The sequence below is a fragment of the Platichthys flesus genome, chromosome 23, assembly GCF_949316205.1.
Source record: "Platichthys flesus chromosome 23, fPlaFle2.1, whole genome shotgun sequence".
In the NCBI taxonomy this organism is placed as follows: Eukaryota; Metazoa; Chordata; class Actinopteri; order Pleuronectiformes; family Pleuronectidae; genus Platichthys; species Platichthys flesus.
The window spans coordinates 15,366,805-15,385,808 of record NC_084967.1 but is presented as its reverse complement, the minus strand read 5'-3'; the positions used below and the strand labels follow the sequence as shown (position 1 = coordinate 15,385,808).

General features: G+C 45.3%; 1 protein-coding gene across 4 annotated transcripts in view; it reads left to right on the top strand.

The window, feature by feature from the left end:
- usp6nl (USP6 N-terminal like) overlaps window positions 1-19,004 on the top strand; it is a 48,355-nt gene that overhangs the window by 15,399 nt on the left and 13,952 nt on the right. Inside the window, exons 1-2 of one of the 4 annotated variants that reach the window (XM_062382453.1) lie at window positions 654-922; window positions 16,092-16,165. In XM_062382453.1, coding sequence (XP_062238437.1) covers window positions 898-922; window positions 16,092-16,165 — 99 coding nt within the window. In that variant the 5' untranslated portion in view covers window positions 654-897. Of the gene's footprint in view, window positions 1-653; window positions 923-4,293; window positions 5,156-11,326; window positions 11,491-16,091; window positions 16,166-19,004 lie in introns of those variants that run through there. The other 3 variants (XM_062382451.1, XM_062382452.1, XM_062382454.1) reach the window with 3 other exon arrangements.

Genomic DNA, 19,004 nt, shown 5'->3' with positions numbered 1-19,004 from the left:
GTTAACCACGGTGGTTTAAAGCAGAACAACACAGTCAGCCAGAGTGTGAGCGGAGCTGCCAGCTGATCTCAGATCTGCCACGATGATGTGATTATATACAAATGTAGGTATTTATCTTTAATCTATCGATCATATCTATTGTTCACTATGATTTTCTAACCATCTGTACATAGAATATAAGTCAGGAAATTCAAAATCAAATGCAAAATATTTATTTTTATAACTAATTGCCTTAAAAGTAGACTTTATAAACAATTATTGGTCTGAATTTCATAAAAAAATTTAATTCCTCCCCCCCATAGAGAAGCAGCCATTAGGTAGTTTTGGCTGAGGGACTGGTTAAAGGTGGCGAGTGTCGCTGGAAAGTTTCACGCCCGACATGTGAAGGACACTGGATCTCTCTCTGACGTCCTGATTGGCCCGATAAAGTTGCACACTTCAAACAGGAAATGACACGGGGAGGGCAAACAGGAAGCGCGAGGCAGAGCGGCAATGTTGTTCCAGCGTGTTTTCTTTCCCGTCCGTTCCCGTTCCCTCGCTCGCCGCGGCACGACGCCAGCTTGAGAGAGGAAGGAGAGAGGAAAGGGAGTGAGAGAGCCAGAGAGAGGAGGGCATTCTGGGTAATTCCCCCCCCCCCTCTCCCTTTCACTCCATCCTGAGACATTAGGGTTGTTTCAACTTTTCAAAAATGCTGACTCTTCATTCTAACTCGATGGTCTCAAATGACAGGGAGGTGTTTAAATTGAGATATTGTTGTTTTAGTTGAGTTGAAGCTCTGGAGTTTTTTTTTGTTGTCGTCGGTGAAACATCATTTTTGAAATATCACCAGACACTTCAGCTCTCTGCTGTTGGAACTACTCTCTGTGGGAAGCACACAAACATGTCTCCGGTGGGATCATGTTCCTGAAGTTCTGTTGGAGGCGTGAGTAAAGAATTGTTTTCATGACATTTTCAAACTGTGAGTTTATCGAACTGCAAATATTTTAGCTCATAAGAAGAAACCAATGCAAAGCAATCATCTCAGAACAGCTGAGGTCAATGGAGATGTGTCCGTAAGCTTCCTAGAGGCACTGAGTTATAAAATACAGCGTCTTCTCCTCTCTCTATTATTTATTCTCCGGTCTTTTTTAATGTTCATCTTCATAATTTTGTCACTTATCTTTGTTTTCCTGCCTTTGGTGTTTCCTCATTGCAAATGTGTGAGATTTATGTCACAGTGGAATCACTTCCTCTTCCCGTTCTGTTCCGTGCGTGGATGAACGTTGCTGGTTGTTTTGTTTTATTGTTTTTTTATTTATTGCTTTTGTCCTCCTGAAGTCTGTAATTGAATTGAAGTGGTGATTGAAGGTGAAGGAGTCAAAGTTTCTCCAGGTCCAGTTCAGGCGTTGGGGGAAGATGGAGTGAGGGGATGAGGAGCTGACATGCATTGTTCATGTTCATATTGTTCCTGTTTATTATATCTCATTCTGCAGCCGGACTCTTGAGTGCCACCACGCACTGGAGCACAGCAGGCAGCATTAATCAATGTGCCGAGCAATCAGCGCCCCCGCCTAATTCAATCCCCCCCCCTCCAAAAGAAAGCTGGGTTAGGACAGCAGAGGAGTGTGTGTCTGTGTGTGTGGGTGTGAGGAAGCTGTGGAGAGGAGTGCTGTGTTAAATAGGTGCAGCAGCGCAGACAGACGTCCAGACTCGCAGGCCGGAGATGACGGCGGGGTTGTTTCTTTCATTTTCACCAGGAGGGCAGATTACGAGGGAACAATGAAGTGGCAGCGAATTGGAGAAAAAAAAAGTTTTCATTCATGTTGTGATAACTGCCGAGTAGTTTTGACAAAAAGTGTTTTTCCCAGTGTTTCTTTCCTCCACATGAAAACACTGCTCTGTGGAGTACTCGCTGTGTGAGTTTCTGCGGTTGTGCAGGATCTTGTCTCTCTGAGAAGAGAAACCTGTCGCTGGGCCGTCATCTCACCTCGTGGAGTAAAGCGTTCACGTCTCAGCAACTTGAGCAGCCTTACAGTAAATGTCCGTTCTCCATCAGCATTATAGCAAACTTGTCGAGGGCCCATTGATCTGGTGTTGGCGAGAGCCTCCCATGAATGACTGGACCTACGGGTTTTGTCAGGAGGAGAGTGAGGTCCCCCCCCCCCCCCTAACTCCATTACAATGACAGCAGCTCAATCCATATCTCTGCAGGTGTCTCCTCCTCCATCTCCTCCATCTCCACCTTCACAGTTTCTATGTCTCTCACCTCACTCACCTTTTCCGAGTGAGACTTCTTTGATTTTTCTATTTTAAAAATACACATTGGAAAAGCCTCTGAAAAGGAGAACCTGAGTGATGTGGATATTTGACGGCCTCTACAGAGTAATACATTTCCATACGACAAAAGAATAATTAGTAATGATTTTTAAGATGCTGTTTTCAAACCCTTATGATAAAGAAATGTAATTGAGGCTTTGTATTATATATATTTAAAACATTGAAACACAATTTGTTCTAATCGTTTCTTGGCAGTTTGACAGCTTTGCTTTCACAGTTTGGATTTAGAAACAGCAGGATCATGTTTGTGTCGTTGTTGTCGGTGTCAGTGAATGATTGTCGCTACGATTGGCCTCAATTGTGTTTTTAAAAAGGCCACATGTTCACCTTGTGTAGTTGGTGGCGGGGGGGTGGGGGGGGTCACAGCCTAGCAACAGTGGGTCTGCGGCATAGCAACAGCAGCCTCAGTCCTCCGACCCTGTAATTGGACCTCATGACTTAGAGCCGGAGCATCGACACACACACTTCATCACAATGTGCGTTCTGTAGCTCAGACAAAAAACATGGTTATTATAGAAATAAATACACAGGGGTTCCATTAGTATACATAATAAACCTGCAAGTGTTGCTTCACCAGCTGCTTCTCTGTGTGCTGCACTGTCCTTGGATCTGTGCCACGTGTGCATGGTCATACGTGTGCGTGATCTCATTGTGTGTGTGTGTGTGTATATCTGCCTGTTCAACATGGCTGCGAGATCTAATGACACACTTCATGTTCTTGTACCTTGAAGGAGTCTCGCTGCTCAAGGTCACTTCCCGGGGGCAGTTCATCTTCCGTCCGACTCAAATACAGATATAGGAGGATTTGATTCGCTGCAGGGGCTGCTGGGAAATCTAATCTGTATTAGAAACTAGAGAGGACGAGGACGGGGAAGTGGTGAAGTAGTGTGTGGGGGGGGGGGGTCGTGTGTTTGTTTGTTTATTTTTCAGTTTCAGTGAAACCAGCTGAAACTAAATCTATGAGGAAGTCGACATGGTTGTTATGAAATTATCAAACTGAATCCGACACAACGTGGATGGAGATGAATTCCAGTATCAACAATTTGAAGTATGAACGGACTGATCACATCAAGATGATGCAGTTAGAGAGGAGCAGTGAGGGCGTGTGGACTGATTAGAGAAGAGGGCGAGGAACAGAAGAAGGAAAAGATGAGAGTTAGCAAATATTATCAAGACACAGACATAATGGATCTCATCTAATCTAATGGAAGGATGGGAGTGCCGTGTGTCCAGCAAAAAAATTAAGCGCTTAAATAATGAGTCCAGTGATAAGAGAATCTGTCAGTGACTAAACAGTTTTCTATCCTGTGTCATTTATAAGCTTAATTTCAAAAGTTTGTCGTTTAAAACTACAAAATAAGAGATTGGAAGATGGTGAAATTTGGTAAATCGACTAAATAATCTTGGTGGCTTCAGATGTCTGTACAGCTTCAGTAGCGCTTCTGTTTTTATATGCACGCTGTGAATGTCATCTGATTATCGTGTGTTTCACCCCTTACAGCTATAAACATGATTTCTGATGTGGTAAACCAGTATGAACCAGTAGCATTAATAACAACTGCACAGAACGGGAGGAACAGTGTGTTCTAATGTGTAAAAGTGAGGAGCATTTGGAAATATCCTCAACACAACAGCCTGATATTCTTAAATCAGCAATTCGATTTTCAAAATAATCTGTCTCACAGTGAGGGAGAGAAGAAAGAGACAATTTGAAAAATGTTTGAGGGCGGGGCCTGAGGATGTTATTGGTCCTGATGCTGCCGGGAAACACACACACACACACACACACACACACAGCTACCTTACGTTTAACCCTCTACATTCTGCCCATGTTCTCGGCTTGGCTGTAAATGTACTCAAGAAAAAGGGGATGAGTGACTGAGACAGAAAGTGACACACTTAAAAGGGGAGAGAGGGAGGAGGGGAGGAAGGGAGGAGAGCTGCCAGCGGAAGGGAGGGATGGATATGCTGTGGGTGAGTAAGTGGAAGCGCTCATTAATTTGAATCTAAAGGATGCGAGGAGAGGACAGCGAGCGCAGCAGCCAGCCAGCGCAGGGCGGAGAGCGGAGAGAGGCTGATGGGAGAAGATAGAGATGGATTGAGAGAGGAGGAGGAGAAGGTGAGGGGGTCGGGCAGTTGAGAGGCATCATCACCGCTCAACTGTGCATCTGCTGATCCACAACAACCCAGTGGTTCGTCTTTCTACGGCTGCCACGGAAGAAGAAACAGCAAGAATCAAAGAGAGAGAGATCGAGAGAGAGAGAGAGAGAGAGAGAGAGGGCTGCTCCGTTCTGCTTCTCTGCTGCCGACCGCCAAATGAAGAGTGTGTGAGAGCACTCCAGCTGAGCGACACCACACACACACACACACCACGCTGGAGATGAACACACTCAGTTTGAGAAGAGCCGGCGCCGCCACTTTCAGCAGCTGCCATTAGTTAGGATTTATCGTCTGCTTCATGTGGACCAGAAGCCGGATTGGAAGCAGCTGTTTTACAGAGACATATCAGCAAGAAGCATCTGTGGAGTGTTTGCAACCACGTGGAGAGTGAACATTTGAATAGAGGAACCCGCTCCGGATCTGATTTTACGGTTCCTCGCCTCTCGTTCGGGATGTTGACACCAGGAGCCCCGGGTGCAGGGAGTCCGGATGACGATTAGTCCCCGAGGAGGAGCCAGGGAGGGATGAGGTGGAGGGCGGGAGGGCAAAGATGGGCTGCCCCTGCCCTGTGGCACCTGCGGCTGCCTCCACCACTGCCTCCCCGTGAGGATGCAGGTCCTACAGATCGTCAAGGAGCTGGTGTCCCCTTCCAGACGCAGGGCAGCAGTCAGATTTGGAGGTGTGTGCATGTCCAGTGTGTCCGTTTGGTCTTTAAGGTCATTTCAACAGACATAGTAGAGACACAGTACAAATATGTGACCTATTTGAGAGAAATCACAGATTTACGAGTAGCAGTGTCCTTTTATCTTGGACATGATCTTTCTGCAAAATCTATTACAATTTGAGACCTCAATATGAGGAGAGGGCAGCGGTCCAGCAGATTTATGAGTCTTGTGAATGTTTGCAAGAAGGTTAGACAAAAAAGAAAGGAGCATGCAAACCTTTATTAAAGCCGGTTATTGGCCAGTTATATGGTTCAGTGAAGGTCTGGTGCTGTCCCTACCGGTGAACACAGAGGGAAAGCTGCCTCCCCTCCATGTCAGGGGCTGTTAATCCACCTGAAACAACTTCATTAGTTCACTCTCAGCCCAAGTGTCGGCATCCTGTTATTGTCTCAATGCTGCATCCAAGGCTTTTCCTTAGTGGGTCCAGTTTCTGGAAGATTTACTTAGACCCATCTGCAGGATTCAGTCACTTTACAGTGTCTGCAAAGTGATGGACATCTTAAAGTCAGTTGTTTTTCTAACTTTTCTGAAGTTCTGCACTCGAAGATGAACGTGACGTGGGGAACTTGAGGGAAATCAAAGGCAAACTTTTTGGTATGATGGGGTTATCTGTCTCGATGTGCTCCTATCATTTATCTGAGTGGAAGGGACACCCCCCCTCCCCCCCTGGAGCCACCACTGTAATAGCTCTGTTGCTGTGGGACATGATTGTACATGGGTGTGTGTGTGTCTGTGTGTGTGTGTGTGTGTGTGTCCTGCAGCTACACTTCCTCTAGTTGGCGATGAATAATGACGCTGGGTGCCTGAGGTAATGGGGACAAACTGCGACCCCTGACCTCTCGTCCTGCTTGGTTCATCATCTGACAGCTTCCAACAAGCAACGTTTTTACTGTCACAATAAAAGCAGCAGATTGGCACAAAGGTTACTTGGGGCTGATGTGCAGGTAGATTTGTGCCTCTTGCAGGTTTTTCCCCAGAATGTGTTATAATTAGAACGTTGATGATAATTAATGATAATAATGATAATAAGTACTTCATTTCCAGTTATTAGTGAAGTCTGTGTGCAGCTAGATTTGCCTGGAGTGCAACCAGCTGTGTTTCCTCATATCCTCAAGTTCACCTGGATCATCTTTTCCGAACATGATTCAAAAGTCTCACTTTGCCTTTCAGTCTCTTGAGCTCATTTCAGGCATGAGCTGAACTTTGGACATTTTGTAAGGCCGTGTTTCTAGAAGCTGCCGGATGTGAAACTGGGGGAATACAAATTTCTCAGGATGAAAAAGAGGAGCCATATACGATTTGTCATACCTGAAATATTCTGAAGAATTCTTTCAAATCCAGACTTTGCTAGCTTCATTGTTGCTTTAGCAGGAAACAGTGGCCCTTTCTTCATTCATTTGGTCCCTTTAAGCATTTCTCTCTCTGTCATAAAAGTAATCTATTACACGTGGTGCCAGGTCTCCGCCCTCGGTGTTGTAAACATTTGTGCAACAGAAGCCAGTGAACAAGGCTGAATGTACCTGCTCTAAGAGCCAACAAGGACTTTACTCAGGTAGAGAATGCTCCCAGTCTGGTGCCAGCTGGCTTTGATAACGGCTTTAATTTATCAACTAACCCGACTCGCGCCCTCATGCAGGACAAATTAAAACCACGCAAGGAAAGCTCTGCGGCGTGACCTCCGCTGGGAAGTCGATATTTTGTGTAGAAATAGCTTTTGTCTTGAGACGGTGGATGATAGATGGAGGCAGGTGCAGCTCCTGGGGCGGAGGACAAGGTCAAATGAGTCCGATCGAGGGTTACATTAGCAACTTGACCTCCTGAGCTGATGCACGGACTCAGTGACCACTTTAATGGAGTCGCTCCAGAGGCGTCACCCACACTCCTGACCTGATACTCTCTGTTTCTAATGATGATGATTGACTCACCAGCTTTGGCATAAATTCTCCAACAGTGATTAACTCGTCTCACTCTTCTTTACTAATGTTTCCACTGGGACCAGTTAAAAACCAGTCATGCATCCGATCACCTTCCTTTAATTGTTCAGGCTGCTTTATCTGATTGGTCGGCTGTCTGGAACGGCTCCTATATCGAATCACTGCAAACAGCTAGTTCATGTTTGTCTACAGTAAATCCTCTAATGCCTTTTTAAATAAATGTTTCAATGATTTATCGACCTTTGTGACCAACCTTCGCTCTGCCTCCAAATTCAAACTGCGGGTCCTCGGACGCTGTTGTGAGTGCACGGACTCGACGACAAGTGTGTGTGTGTGTGTGTGTGAGAGCGACTGCGAGGCTGGTAAATGTGTGTAATCAGCTCGAAAGGCAAACACACTTAAACAGAGAGAGCTTCGCGGCTGCTTTATCGACTGATCGGGAACGATTCGCACTTTCCATTTGGCCAGCGTCTTTATCTCCGCCCATCAGCCCTGCGGAGGAATTCACCTTGGCCCTTCTCTTGGCTCGGATCAATGCAGGCAGATTTAGAGATGGCATCCAACGGATACAGGACACACACACACATGCACACACACACATAAATTCCCACACTCTCTGCAGTGCTGTGCAGGCCTGAAGGTTTGATGACTGGGGGAGAGACTGATGACGAGGATGAAGCTGAGAAATCCTTTCCTGTATCATTCATGCTCTTTCACTTTGCTCCTGACCTCCTCTCTTTAACGGAGTGGGGGTGCACACAGGTATTTACAGGTGGTATTTAGGAGAGCTCGCCGGCCAGCGGGGGGGCTTCATTAGCTGCACAGTTGTCGGTTTGATCCCGACCTCCTTGTGTCAACATATAGAAGAGGGAAGACACACTCTATTGATCCCTGGATATATTCAGAAGTGGTTTCGATTTCTTTGTTTTTTCTCGACTCCGGAATGTTGCTGGTTCAATTTCTAAGATTAACAAGGAAAACATGTGTGAAGTTCATTTGCCTTTTTAAGAAAGGAAATGTATATCTTTGGACTGACCACAGGTGATTGTGGCAGTTGTACTATGCATCATATTTTTGTTTTTTAAAGAAGAAGGGATCCCAGAGGCCTCGACCTCAGACCCTCACTCAAAGCAGTTTGTCCAGTTCACTCCAGAGTAGAATTGCAGACGGCCCACATGACAAATACTGTTTCTGAGGTCATTAAACGACCTTTCACCCTAAATCTAAATGGATTCCTGATAACTTCACTGATTCTTGCCTTGTTTTATGGATTTTTTAAGTTAAACTGCTGGTGATGAAACTTGGACTTTTCTCTGCAGCAGATTGTATCTGCTGGCTGTTGAGAGGAGGGGAGGAGGAGGAGGAGGAGGAGCGGATTGGATTTATAACAAGTCTAAAGCAAAGGCTGTGCTGCTGCTGCCAGACTGCAGCCTCCACCTGGTCAGCACCATCCACGGCTCAGCTTCTCTCTGCATTATTCAGCAGCTCTCGTTCTTCTTCTCTCTCTCTCTCTCTATCTCTTCTCTACGCTGACTGAGAGGAAAAGCGCTTCAAACTGCGGCGGGAGCTTCACTTCTTGTCGTTTTGCATACCAACTCGTGAACCATCTGTGGGTGTGTGAGCTCTCCAACGTGTGTGTGTTTGATATCTACGAGTGGACCGGAGCTTGAAGGAAAAACCGCATGCCGGTTAGTGAAGGAGCGAGTGGTGGTGGTGGACGGTCCAGGCCCCAGTGGCTGCTGGGTGGAAGCTGCCTCCTGACATCCACACTGTAGCAGCCAGGCTAATTGCCCGTCTGTGCTCCCTAAAGGGCAAAGCTGCGGTGCGCTTCATGCTGCTGCTGCCGGCCTTCGTGGCAGAGCCCAGTTTAATCTCAAAATGCTGTTTTCAGCTGCCTCTGCCTCATGTGAACATCTGGGCTTGTTTTATATTTCTCCCTCCTCGTGTCAGATGTAGCAGAGTGCATTGATCCCTGTCTGCAGCTTCACACCTAGAGTCCTTTTAAATTATGCATCAAGTGGATCTGCAGCGCCTCAGAAAATCGATGCAGAGTTTTTCTTCTCCCTTCACTGCAGCTTCATAACATTTTCTTTGAGAGCTCGTCTTCACTGTTCAAGCACCGTATTTTTTTTATTTTTTTTTATTATTACCAACTATGAATCGGTCCCACTAACAGGAACCGTGACGTGTGAGTCCAAAGTCTGATGCACACACAGACACACACCAGTGAGTCTCACGCTCTGAAATGTAACTGGTTCTTTCTTGGGCCATGTCCCATTACCCGCTCCATGAATTTCTATGGAAATCCCTAATTTATTTTGAGCAATCCGACAAACAAACTAGAATAGAAGATATTCCCCCCTCGGTGGAGGTTACAAATAAAAAAAGTGGTTATTAGAGTCCGAACTTAAACGTTCTCCGCGGTGTCTGACTTCTTCTCAGATCTGTAGCTGTGCAGGGAAAGTTGTTAATGCACGTGTTTATCTTTCAATGGTCCCGCCCCAACATGTCCGGTCTTGTTAGCGGCGAGCCGATGACAGTCATGATGTGTGTATAACAGCCTCTGGGAGACAATCAGCTGAGTTTCTCTCTCCAGACCGAACTTAACGTCAGAGCTTCATCAGACTGGTGGAGGAAGGTGCTTTGAATCAGCCTCACTCTCTAATTTAACTTTGACAGGGTTTTATGAATGTGGCATTAATGACGCCGTGACGGCAGCAAACGGTTCTGAAAAGGAGGAAGTGACCTCAGACCACAACCTTAACCAGAGAGGAAGTTGATCGTGGACTTTTGGGAACAGAAACCTTTTCCACTTTCTGTGACCGTCTGTCGTAGCTGCAAGAAGATATTAATACTGTCGCCAGGAAAATGCAGCTCGCAGTGTTTTACATTAAGAGTTAATCGTTGATATTGAAAGTAAGAACAGATAATTTCAACTGTATCTACAAAGACAAGGAGGGGAAGATTGATCACATGATTGTTTCTCTCCTGAGACGCCGTGTTTCTGTTTTTGTAGCTCCATCAGCTTCTGATCTGTTTCCACTTTTAGCCTCTTAGAACAATACGAGCACTTTGTTCTTTGATAAACAGTCTGAACATAAATCCTGAGCTTTGATTTTCCTTCATGGACGATTTATGATTCATTTCTTTTTAAAAAATCGCATCGTGCGCTCATCTGTACGCGTTAATTAGCTGCAGCTGATGTAATCTGCCACTAAATGTGTATTTAACTGCTGAGAGTAACGTCGGATGATAGAGAATCGGCTGCAGGAACGTTTTGTTAAATCGTTAAAAGACCGAGGAGAAATCGAAGCCTCCATTAGCAGCGGCGTTTAGAGAATCTGGATTTGAATCAGTCATGACGCCTGAATACGGACGTGGAGGAAGTGGACTTCCATAAAAGCGGCGGTGACGCTCCAGAGCAGTAAATGTCCCTCTCCCTCTTTTGTCTCTTTGACCCCGGAGCTGCAGAAGTGATAACAGCGCTTCACCCTCCGCTGACAAACACAGATATTTCCTGTAACGATGCAGCAGCGAGATAGACGACAAGAGAGAGAGAGAGGGGGAGAGAGGGAGAGCCTGTTGCTCATCGCAGCCCCCCCACTCCATCTGGGACACTCCACATCACAAGACCCTTCATGCTACATCACGTCTGTCTCATAATGAAGTTTTAATGGAAACTGTTTATCACCAAACTGTCATCGTTTGCCCCCTTCAGCTCTCTCTCTCTCTCTCTCTCTCTCTCTCTCTCTCTCTCTCTCTCTCTCTCTCTCTCTCTCTCTCCTCCCGTGCTTCCACGAGAAAGAAGTTTTCAAAGAAACTCCACAGAAAGAAGAAGATGAGTCCCTCACAAGTGCATTTCTTTATTTGCCTTTTCAGAGAAATCATCTGACAGATTTGTTTATTTTTGTGACATTTGGAAAAACCTCCCTGAGCCTGGTCACTCGTCTGCAAACAGCGCTGCCCCCTGTTCTGCCTCTGTGCGTCTCTCTGATGTGCTGAACAGAGCCTGTTGTGTTGTTGTGTTGTTGTGTCAGGGTGGGGGAATGTTGCGAGTGGGACTGACTCGCTCCTGAAGTCAGATCTCTGCCTCTCTGCCTCCTCCCCGTGTCGCGGCCTCAGCAACAAGCGGCAGCATTGTGGACAGCAGCGCCTGTGATCTCACTTCTCTTTGCCTCGGGCTCCCGGGCTCCCGGTTCCTCTCTGCCTCGCGGCTGCAGGGCTGTGGTGGGATGAGGCTGCGCAGGTTGTGGGTTAAGAGTGTGTTAAGAGTGTGTTGGACCTGGGTGAACTGTGACCGATGAGGACTAAAGCTCTGACGCGATTGGAGGATCCACCGGACGCCTGGAAAAGAGGTAACGGATGAAGTGACTCTTGAAGAGGTGGACTGTAGATCAAGTTTCGTTTGACGATATATTCTCTGGTGTGTGATGAGAAAATGAACTGATTGGGAATTTATCATGACTTTGTTTGAACTGGTTTATTTTTATATTTGGTTTAAATGGTTTGTTGAAGTGTGTTTGTGTTGCAACATCCTCTTTTAAAAGTGGTTTTCAAGAATAGTTTCGATCTCTTGATTGCATGAGCCGTTGTGGCTCGGGAGGTAGAGCGGGTGGTCCACTCACGAGTAGGTCAGTGGTTTGATCCTCAGCTCCAGCAGTCCACATGCTGAAGTGTCCTTTGTGCAAAACATTGAAGATGTATTTTTCACATTTCACCGCACAGTTATATTTTCTGTACACGTGTTCACAGACACTCACCAGTTTATCACCTGACACCTAAATGTGATCTAAATGTAATACCCTAATATTAGAATGCTAATGATAGGTAATGATGTGGTGTGACATGTCTGCTGCTGCCTCATCATCCCTTTTTAAGTGCTGCACGTTAGCCTGCTCACATTAGCACATAGCGAAGCCATGAAAACTTCAGCCTGGTGGTTTAAAACCAGTTGGTAACAGGGACCAGACGGTGTGGGAGTTAATTATTTTCAGTGTAAAAGTCACATTGGGAGTCTTTTGATTACTGGTTGACTCGCTGTGTGTGTGAGGTCACGTCATGTCCCCGTGATCGAGGGTCAGGACGGAGACGCACGGAGATAATGACATGTCGCAGTTTACAGTGAAGTGTTGCCTCATCACTTGTTTGTTATGGAGCAGGTGACATCACTCTGTGTGAGTCTGTTTGTGTGTGTGTGTGTCTTCTTATAGAACGGCGCTACATGTCTCAGCTGTACTTGAATCAGCTTCACAGACTGTGCGTTCTTTAAATAGTTGAATGTGAAGTTGTGTGTTTGAAAGTGTTGAAGTTCATGTTGTGTTCCTGTAATGACTCGAGTTCTGTCAGAATTTAAAACCATCATACTATAAACAAAATACAAAGCCATTTATAAGATAAAAGAATATGTTTCAGACGATGGCCTCATTGATCAGTAAATGATCTGTATTTGTAGATTTTATCTTCTCTACATACAATGTGACTTCTCCATGTATAGATAGTGGGGTGTGTGTCGTCCATCTTTATGACGCTGAAAGCTTCCAGATATGCAAACATTCAAATTCAGCTTCATTTAAAAGTAGTTAAATGTGTAAATCTGTGACTACAGGCCATGTTTTGACTCCAGCACCGTGAACTGTGGCTTCAGCTGAGCCCAGTGAAGCGTCGGCACAAGAACAAAAGACGGGAAATGAGTTTTTCTCCGAGCGACCTCTCCACTATGATTACCGCCATTATCATTATGATTATTATTCCTCTTTCTGAGCAGATAGCATCTATGAAAGATGTTCGGCGGCTCCTTCACGTGAAAAACAAAGAGGGCTCATTACAGCGGGGCAAACTGGAAAGGCTGTGATTACACTTGTCGTGTTGTTCATTGCCAACACACTATAGTCTAAAGCAGCAGTGATTATGATGGACTAACACACAGATACACCCCCCACTTCACTTCCTGTTGTATGTGGTGGTCTCCAGCAGAATTAAAATCTCTCGTCTCTGAAGCTTCACGTTTCTTTCTTATTTTAAATCTTTTACCTTTAAAATCACGTGTTTTAATACGGGTGAAAACGTGGAAATCTAAAATATCATAAAACATTGTGAGCTTCCTACGTGAGAACATTGTTCTCATCACCTGCAGGAGGAAGTCACACCTAACTTCCTGATTTCTCCGTGTAACCGTGACGGTTTCAGATGAGTTTGTCCGTCACAGGTGATCACTTCCAACGCCTCTAGCCCCGGGTGGTGACAGTGGAGTCCCACGTGACCTGAATGCAGCATGAGGAGTGAAGGGAGGAGGCAGGGGGGTGGTAGAGGGTCCGTCCAGCTGACCAGGCGAGGGGTTGACGGACAGAGACATTTTAATCACAGCTGGACGGGGACACTTAGCTGGAGAGCGACTGGCAGCCGAGTGCGGAGGAGGTGGAGAGTCATTGCAGTGTGTTTGTGCTCCTTTGAGTGTGTGGGTGTGTGTGCTTTTGTGAGTGTGTGTGTGTGTGGCATGACAAGCAACAAAGGCGGAGAAATAATAATCCACCCCCAAAACCCATTAACCTTTTCTTATAGATGTACTTTTGTCTGTGAATCAGTTCAATCTGCTTCATGTGATTCACTGAGTTTCTCAGATTCATCCGAGCGTTTCATTTCATTATATGTGTTAATTCTCCAAAGAGAGAGCGGCTGCACATCATTTACTACCTGAATCACTTCCTCACCAGCTTTAAGAGGCAACTCACTGGAGAATATAGAGTCATTTTGTGTAAAAACGGTAAATTGGCACATTTGAAATCCAATATTATTAGTTTTTTGCTTCATTTTTAGTCTCCACCAACAAGAAATGCTTCTTTAGCGTTGTTTGGTGTTGGGTCCTTCTGTGTCAAATCATGATACTTTTGAAAAAACCTTCCTACTTAAAAGCCAATGCTGCTCCAGGTCTTATTTGTCTTATAACCGATTGAACCGGTGCTTATTTGTTGTGTTTTTCTCATACTGGGTTTTGGGCTTGTGTGCTTTAGTTAAAATGTCCTCCACCATTAACCTGTGGTGTCCAGATCCAGTAACGTCTCTGTGGGGGGGGGTTCCTGCTTGTCAACATGTTTCAGAGCCGTTAAAGTTTATTTAAGGTCACTTTGGGTCATCATCTTCAATCTGCTGTAAAACTCCCTGGACTCAAGTCCGGCGACGGCACCTCGGCCTGAAAATAAAAACAAACACGTACGCCCCCCCGTTCCCCGTCACGGATGCCAATGTGATCCTCGAAGCATGAAAATGGCTCTAATTGCATTTAGCTGAAGTCAGGCCACAGTGGAATACTAATATGGCTTTAAGGGGCTCAGAATCCGAGCCGAGTGTCAAGTGCAGAGAAAAGACTGAATCCTTGTTTCCTCCCCAATTCCTCTGCACTCACCATGGGGACCTCAGGGGCCTCCTGGGGCCGACTTCCCAGCAGAAAAAGGGCTTTACTGTATTTGTTTATTTGCCCCTGGCAGATTGTCCTGGTGGGTATGGACGCCCCCCCCCCCCACACACACACACACACACCCCACACAGCGTCTTCTCCCACTGTGTGTGCTCCTGGCAGCCCACAGCCACAAGTCTTTCACCAACACACACCATCCTGTCATAAAAACGACAGCCAGCTCAATAAGGAGCACGTTTGTCCAGAGGAATTCCAGTAGAGCCATTCCTTCCGTGGAACACCCCCCCCTCCCCCGTGAGACCCAGAGAGGAAGTGGGAGAATGACTGTAGTCAAATGCTTCCTGTAAAAAAACTGGCAAAGAGAAAGCAACTGGGAATATATTACATAACCACTGGGACTGAACCACAGGAGGTTGCTGGAGGCCAAAGTTGTTTCAGATAAATGCTGCTTGTATATGAGCTGTGCAGCTTTGTGTGTCTTTAATTGAAATTATCGTTAGACATAGGAGTAACAATCACACAACATTTAGAAACAAATCTATACACTGTGCGGAATGAATGTCAACCCTCCCCTCCCCCCACACACACACACACCCACCACCACCACCTTTAAATCAAGACTGAATCAGACATTCAGTACACATCCATGACAAAACTGTGATAACCAAACCCCAACCGATAGCACAATCAACACAAATACACATGTAAATCACAAATTGTGTTATTAAATTTTAAGTTTTGTTAAAGTGACTGCTGTGAGTTTTGACATTGCATAACTCAAAGCAGAAAAAGGCAGAATAGAGCTTAGTTCCATAGCTCGCTCCATAAAAATCCTGTTGTTATCATCGACTGTAAAAGATGAAAGTAAATCAACTGGAATAAATTACAGTTTGATTATCAAAGAATCAAAACAGATTTGTACTGAAGCAGGATTTCGCTCAGGCTCTGAGAAGTGTGTGTTATAGTGCGTTTGTGTGTAACAACAGAAATACACACACACATATATATATATATATATATATATGCCCTCAAGCAGCGTCAAGCCTCTGTCACAGCAGCTCCTTGTTTAAAGTAGCTCCTCTCATCAGCACAGGCAGATCCACACATTATTCTCTGAGGCTGAGGTCAGAACGCAACGCAAAGTGTGTGTGTGTGTGTGTGTGTGTTTGTTCTCCATGTCAGCTCCTGGCGCTGACACATCGAGGGAGAGCTGGAGAAACACAAAGCGAGTCTGTGATTACACAATAGTCTGATGAATATCAGCTCAGAATCAGAATGTGTGTTTATATTTGCATGTTCATTTCCTGAATTTCAAGGTCTTTGTTTTTCCGTTGTATTTGTGTTTTCTTTTTATTTATATTTCATTTAAAAAGTTTATGGTCACCGTAAAATATCTAGCTTTAATCTTAAGGAATCGTTTATTTATAATTACCTCAGATTTACAGGAGAACTAAGAAACCCTGTTCACTGTCGTCTCGCAGCTCGTAATCTTTGATCTTGTCGTAAATTTGTCCTTCTTCTCTCCCTCTTGTGTTTGTTCTCCAGCGTCTGATACCGACCAGGATGCGGCGGTGAAACTTGACCGGGAGCGGGCTGACATCGTCGCCAAATATGACAAGGTACGTAGAGAAGAGCTCCCTGCAGCCGGCAGGGAACCGGCTTCATCCTAGAGAAAGTTTGGTGGCTTTGCAGCTTGAAACAATTGTTTAGTTTTTTTCCTGAGGTCGTTCATGACCAGATTCCAGTCAGTCCCTCCTGCTGAGACCAGACTTAATAACATCGTGGTTAAAGCTTCTATAAATCACTGCTTTATTGTCTGTGAAACACAATAACAACAGCGGGTTGTGTGCAGAATCTGCTCCTTCGGGGTTTTAGACATAAATCCTAAATTGGGCATAAGGTTGTGATGAGGACGCTCAGCTGACATTACCATGTAAATTACAGCGTTTTGTATTTTCTAGCTCCCTGGATGATTCGCGGCGTGTGCTCGCTCACACAGAACAGTTCACACAGAACTTCAGAAAGAAGGCGAAGGACAAATATTTGTGTTTATTCGTTAGAGTAAATATCTGAGGTTAATGTGACGTCGTGGACACAAAGTGATTTCACTTGGCCGAGATCCAAAGGCGCCCGTTTGTGGAACACTCAAACAAAAAGCCGCTATCAGCAGTATCACAGATGTATTGATAACAGATCAAAGGTTTTTAAACACATAAAAAAAGAAATGTCACTTTGTTAAGTGCTACTCCAAACTTCTCACCTTTATTTACCCTCACGTTTCAGTGTTGGTCTGTAGAAGTGAGATTTAGTCAGGGACGCACAAAAGCTCCCTCGATGAACAAACCCTCAATTAGAGAAGAGGAAGAGTAGCAGTGTCAGATCTGGATGCTGCAGCTCTGGAGTCACAGATACCTACAGAATGAAAGAAGAAGAGGAACTTGGTGCTGAAGAGGAAGAGTAGCAGTGTCAGATCTGGATCCTGCAGCTCTGGAGTCACAGATACCTACAGAATGAAAGAAGAAGAGGAACTTGGTGACGAAGAGGAAGAGTCACAGTGTCAGATCTGGATCCTGCAGCTCTAGAGTCACAGATACCTACAGAAAGAAAGAAGAAGAGGAACTTGGTGCTGAAGAGGAAGAGTAGCAGTGTCAGATCTGGATGCTGCAGCTCTGGAGTCACAGATACCTACAGAAAGAAAGAAGAAGAGGAACTTGGTGACGAAGAGGAAGAGTCACAGTGTCAGATCTGGATCCTGCAGCTCTAGAGTCACAGATACCTACAGAAAGAAAGAAGAAGAGGAACTTGGTGACGAAGAGGAAGAGTCACAGTGTCAGATCTGGATCCTGCAGCTGTACAGTCAGATGTACCTGCAGAATGAGATCTCCCTTAACAGCAACCATTATAAATTGTCCCCTAATGTCCTAGGTGTCCACGATGTTAAATTATATGCATGGAAAACATTTCAACAGATGAAAGCGTGTTGAACTTTCAGTTTTATGATTCATCTCCGGACTTCTGTGGTTGTTTATCTTCCCTCTGATCCTCTGATCGTATCTGAGAGTTTATAATTACGTCTGTACACTGATGTCAGACATTAACTCTCCATAGCTTCTCTGCTGTGTGTGTGTGTGTGTGTGTGTGTGTGTGTGTGTGTCTCCTGAGTGACACCTCTATTTCAGAGCCCAGTGGTATCAGTCGGACCAGCCCACCACGCTTGGTTTGTAAATTAGTCTTTTTAATTTAGTCCAGCAGGCTGCATAATCAAGCTGCCTCATTAGGAGTGAAGAGACCAGGGAGGGGAGATGGTGTGTGTGTGTGTGTGTGTGTTTGTGTGTGGCGAGGCTGAATGAGTCACAATCAGAGCTAAATCAGTGTCATTGTTGCTGTCGGGGATGGGGGGGTGGTGGGGGGGTAATGGAGTCAGATATCAGGCCAACCACACACACGCTGGTCGCTCGTTGTTCCCAGTGTTCATTAGTGAATCTTAAAAAATCGAATTTCTCGTCTTCGCAGAAAGAACAGAAAGTTGTGTTTTCTTTCCACGTGACTGAACCACACAGGCCTGGTCGCTGTCGGCTGCTCAGACGCCACCGACGCTGGTGCTTCTTGGTCCGAGCCACAGATTGTAAATCAGCAGCCGGGGGGTTTAATATCCTCTTGCTTGTTTGGCAGCACATCAACAATAGCACAATTTAAAATTCAGCAGTTCACTTCACCACTTCGGTCCAAACTCCAATGTGCCAGCAGCCAAAAACAAAAGAAGTAGGTGAAGAGGAACGTGGTCCCCAGAGGTTGAATCAAACTGACGTTGATTATTATAAAAGTATTGGATGAGTTGTTTGACACAGACGTTCATGGTCTCAGGAGAACTTTTGCCAAAACTCCCACAGAATTTAGAAACATTCATTCATAAGTTGAATGTGTTTTTAAAACTCTGAATATCAGGAGGCGTTCTCTACAAGGTGTTGTGTGATATTTCTAGGTCACAATATGATTTAAGGGACTAAAATAAACTCGTTAATTTTGCTCTACAAGTTTATTATTCCAGACTTTTCTCAATTCTCTTTGCTTGACTCTGAAAAGAACAGATGTAAAAACCTGAGCTGAAAAAGAACTGAAGGTCACGAGCAAAGGCCTGTGCATAACCTCGGATTTATGATTATGAATGGGCAGCGGTTATATTATTAAACTGTAGAAATGCTGAACAGTGGCGCTGAGGCGACACACACATGACTGAGCCGTGCAGTCCATCACACACCGGTGCTGACACACAATCACAGGAGGCGTGACGGAGCGGGCGCCGAGCAGCAGAGAGTCCTGCTTCAATTTTCTCCTGAAATTGATTTTAAGCAGAGAGAGAAATGATAAATGTGTCGGCCATGATGATGCCGTGCCCTCGACTCTGTGGACGCACACACACAGACACACAGACACACAGACACACACAGAGATGGGCTG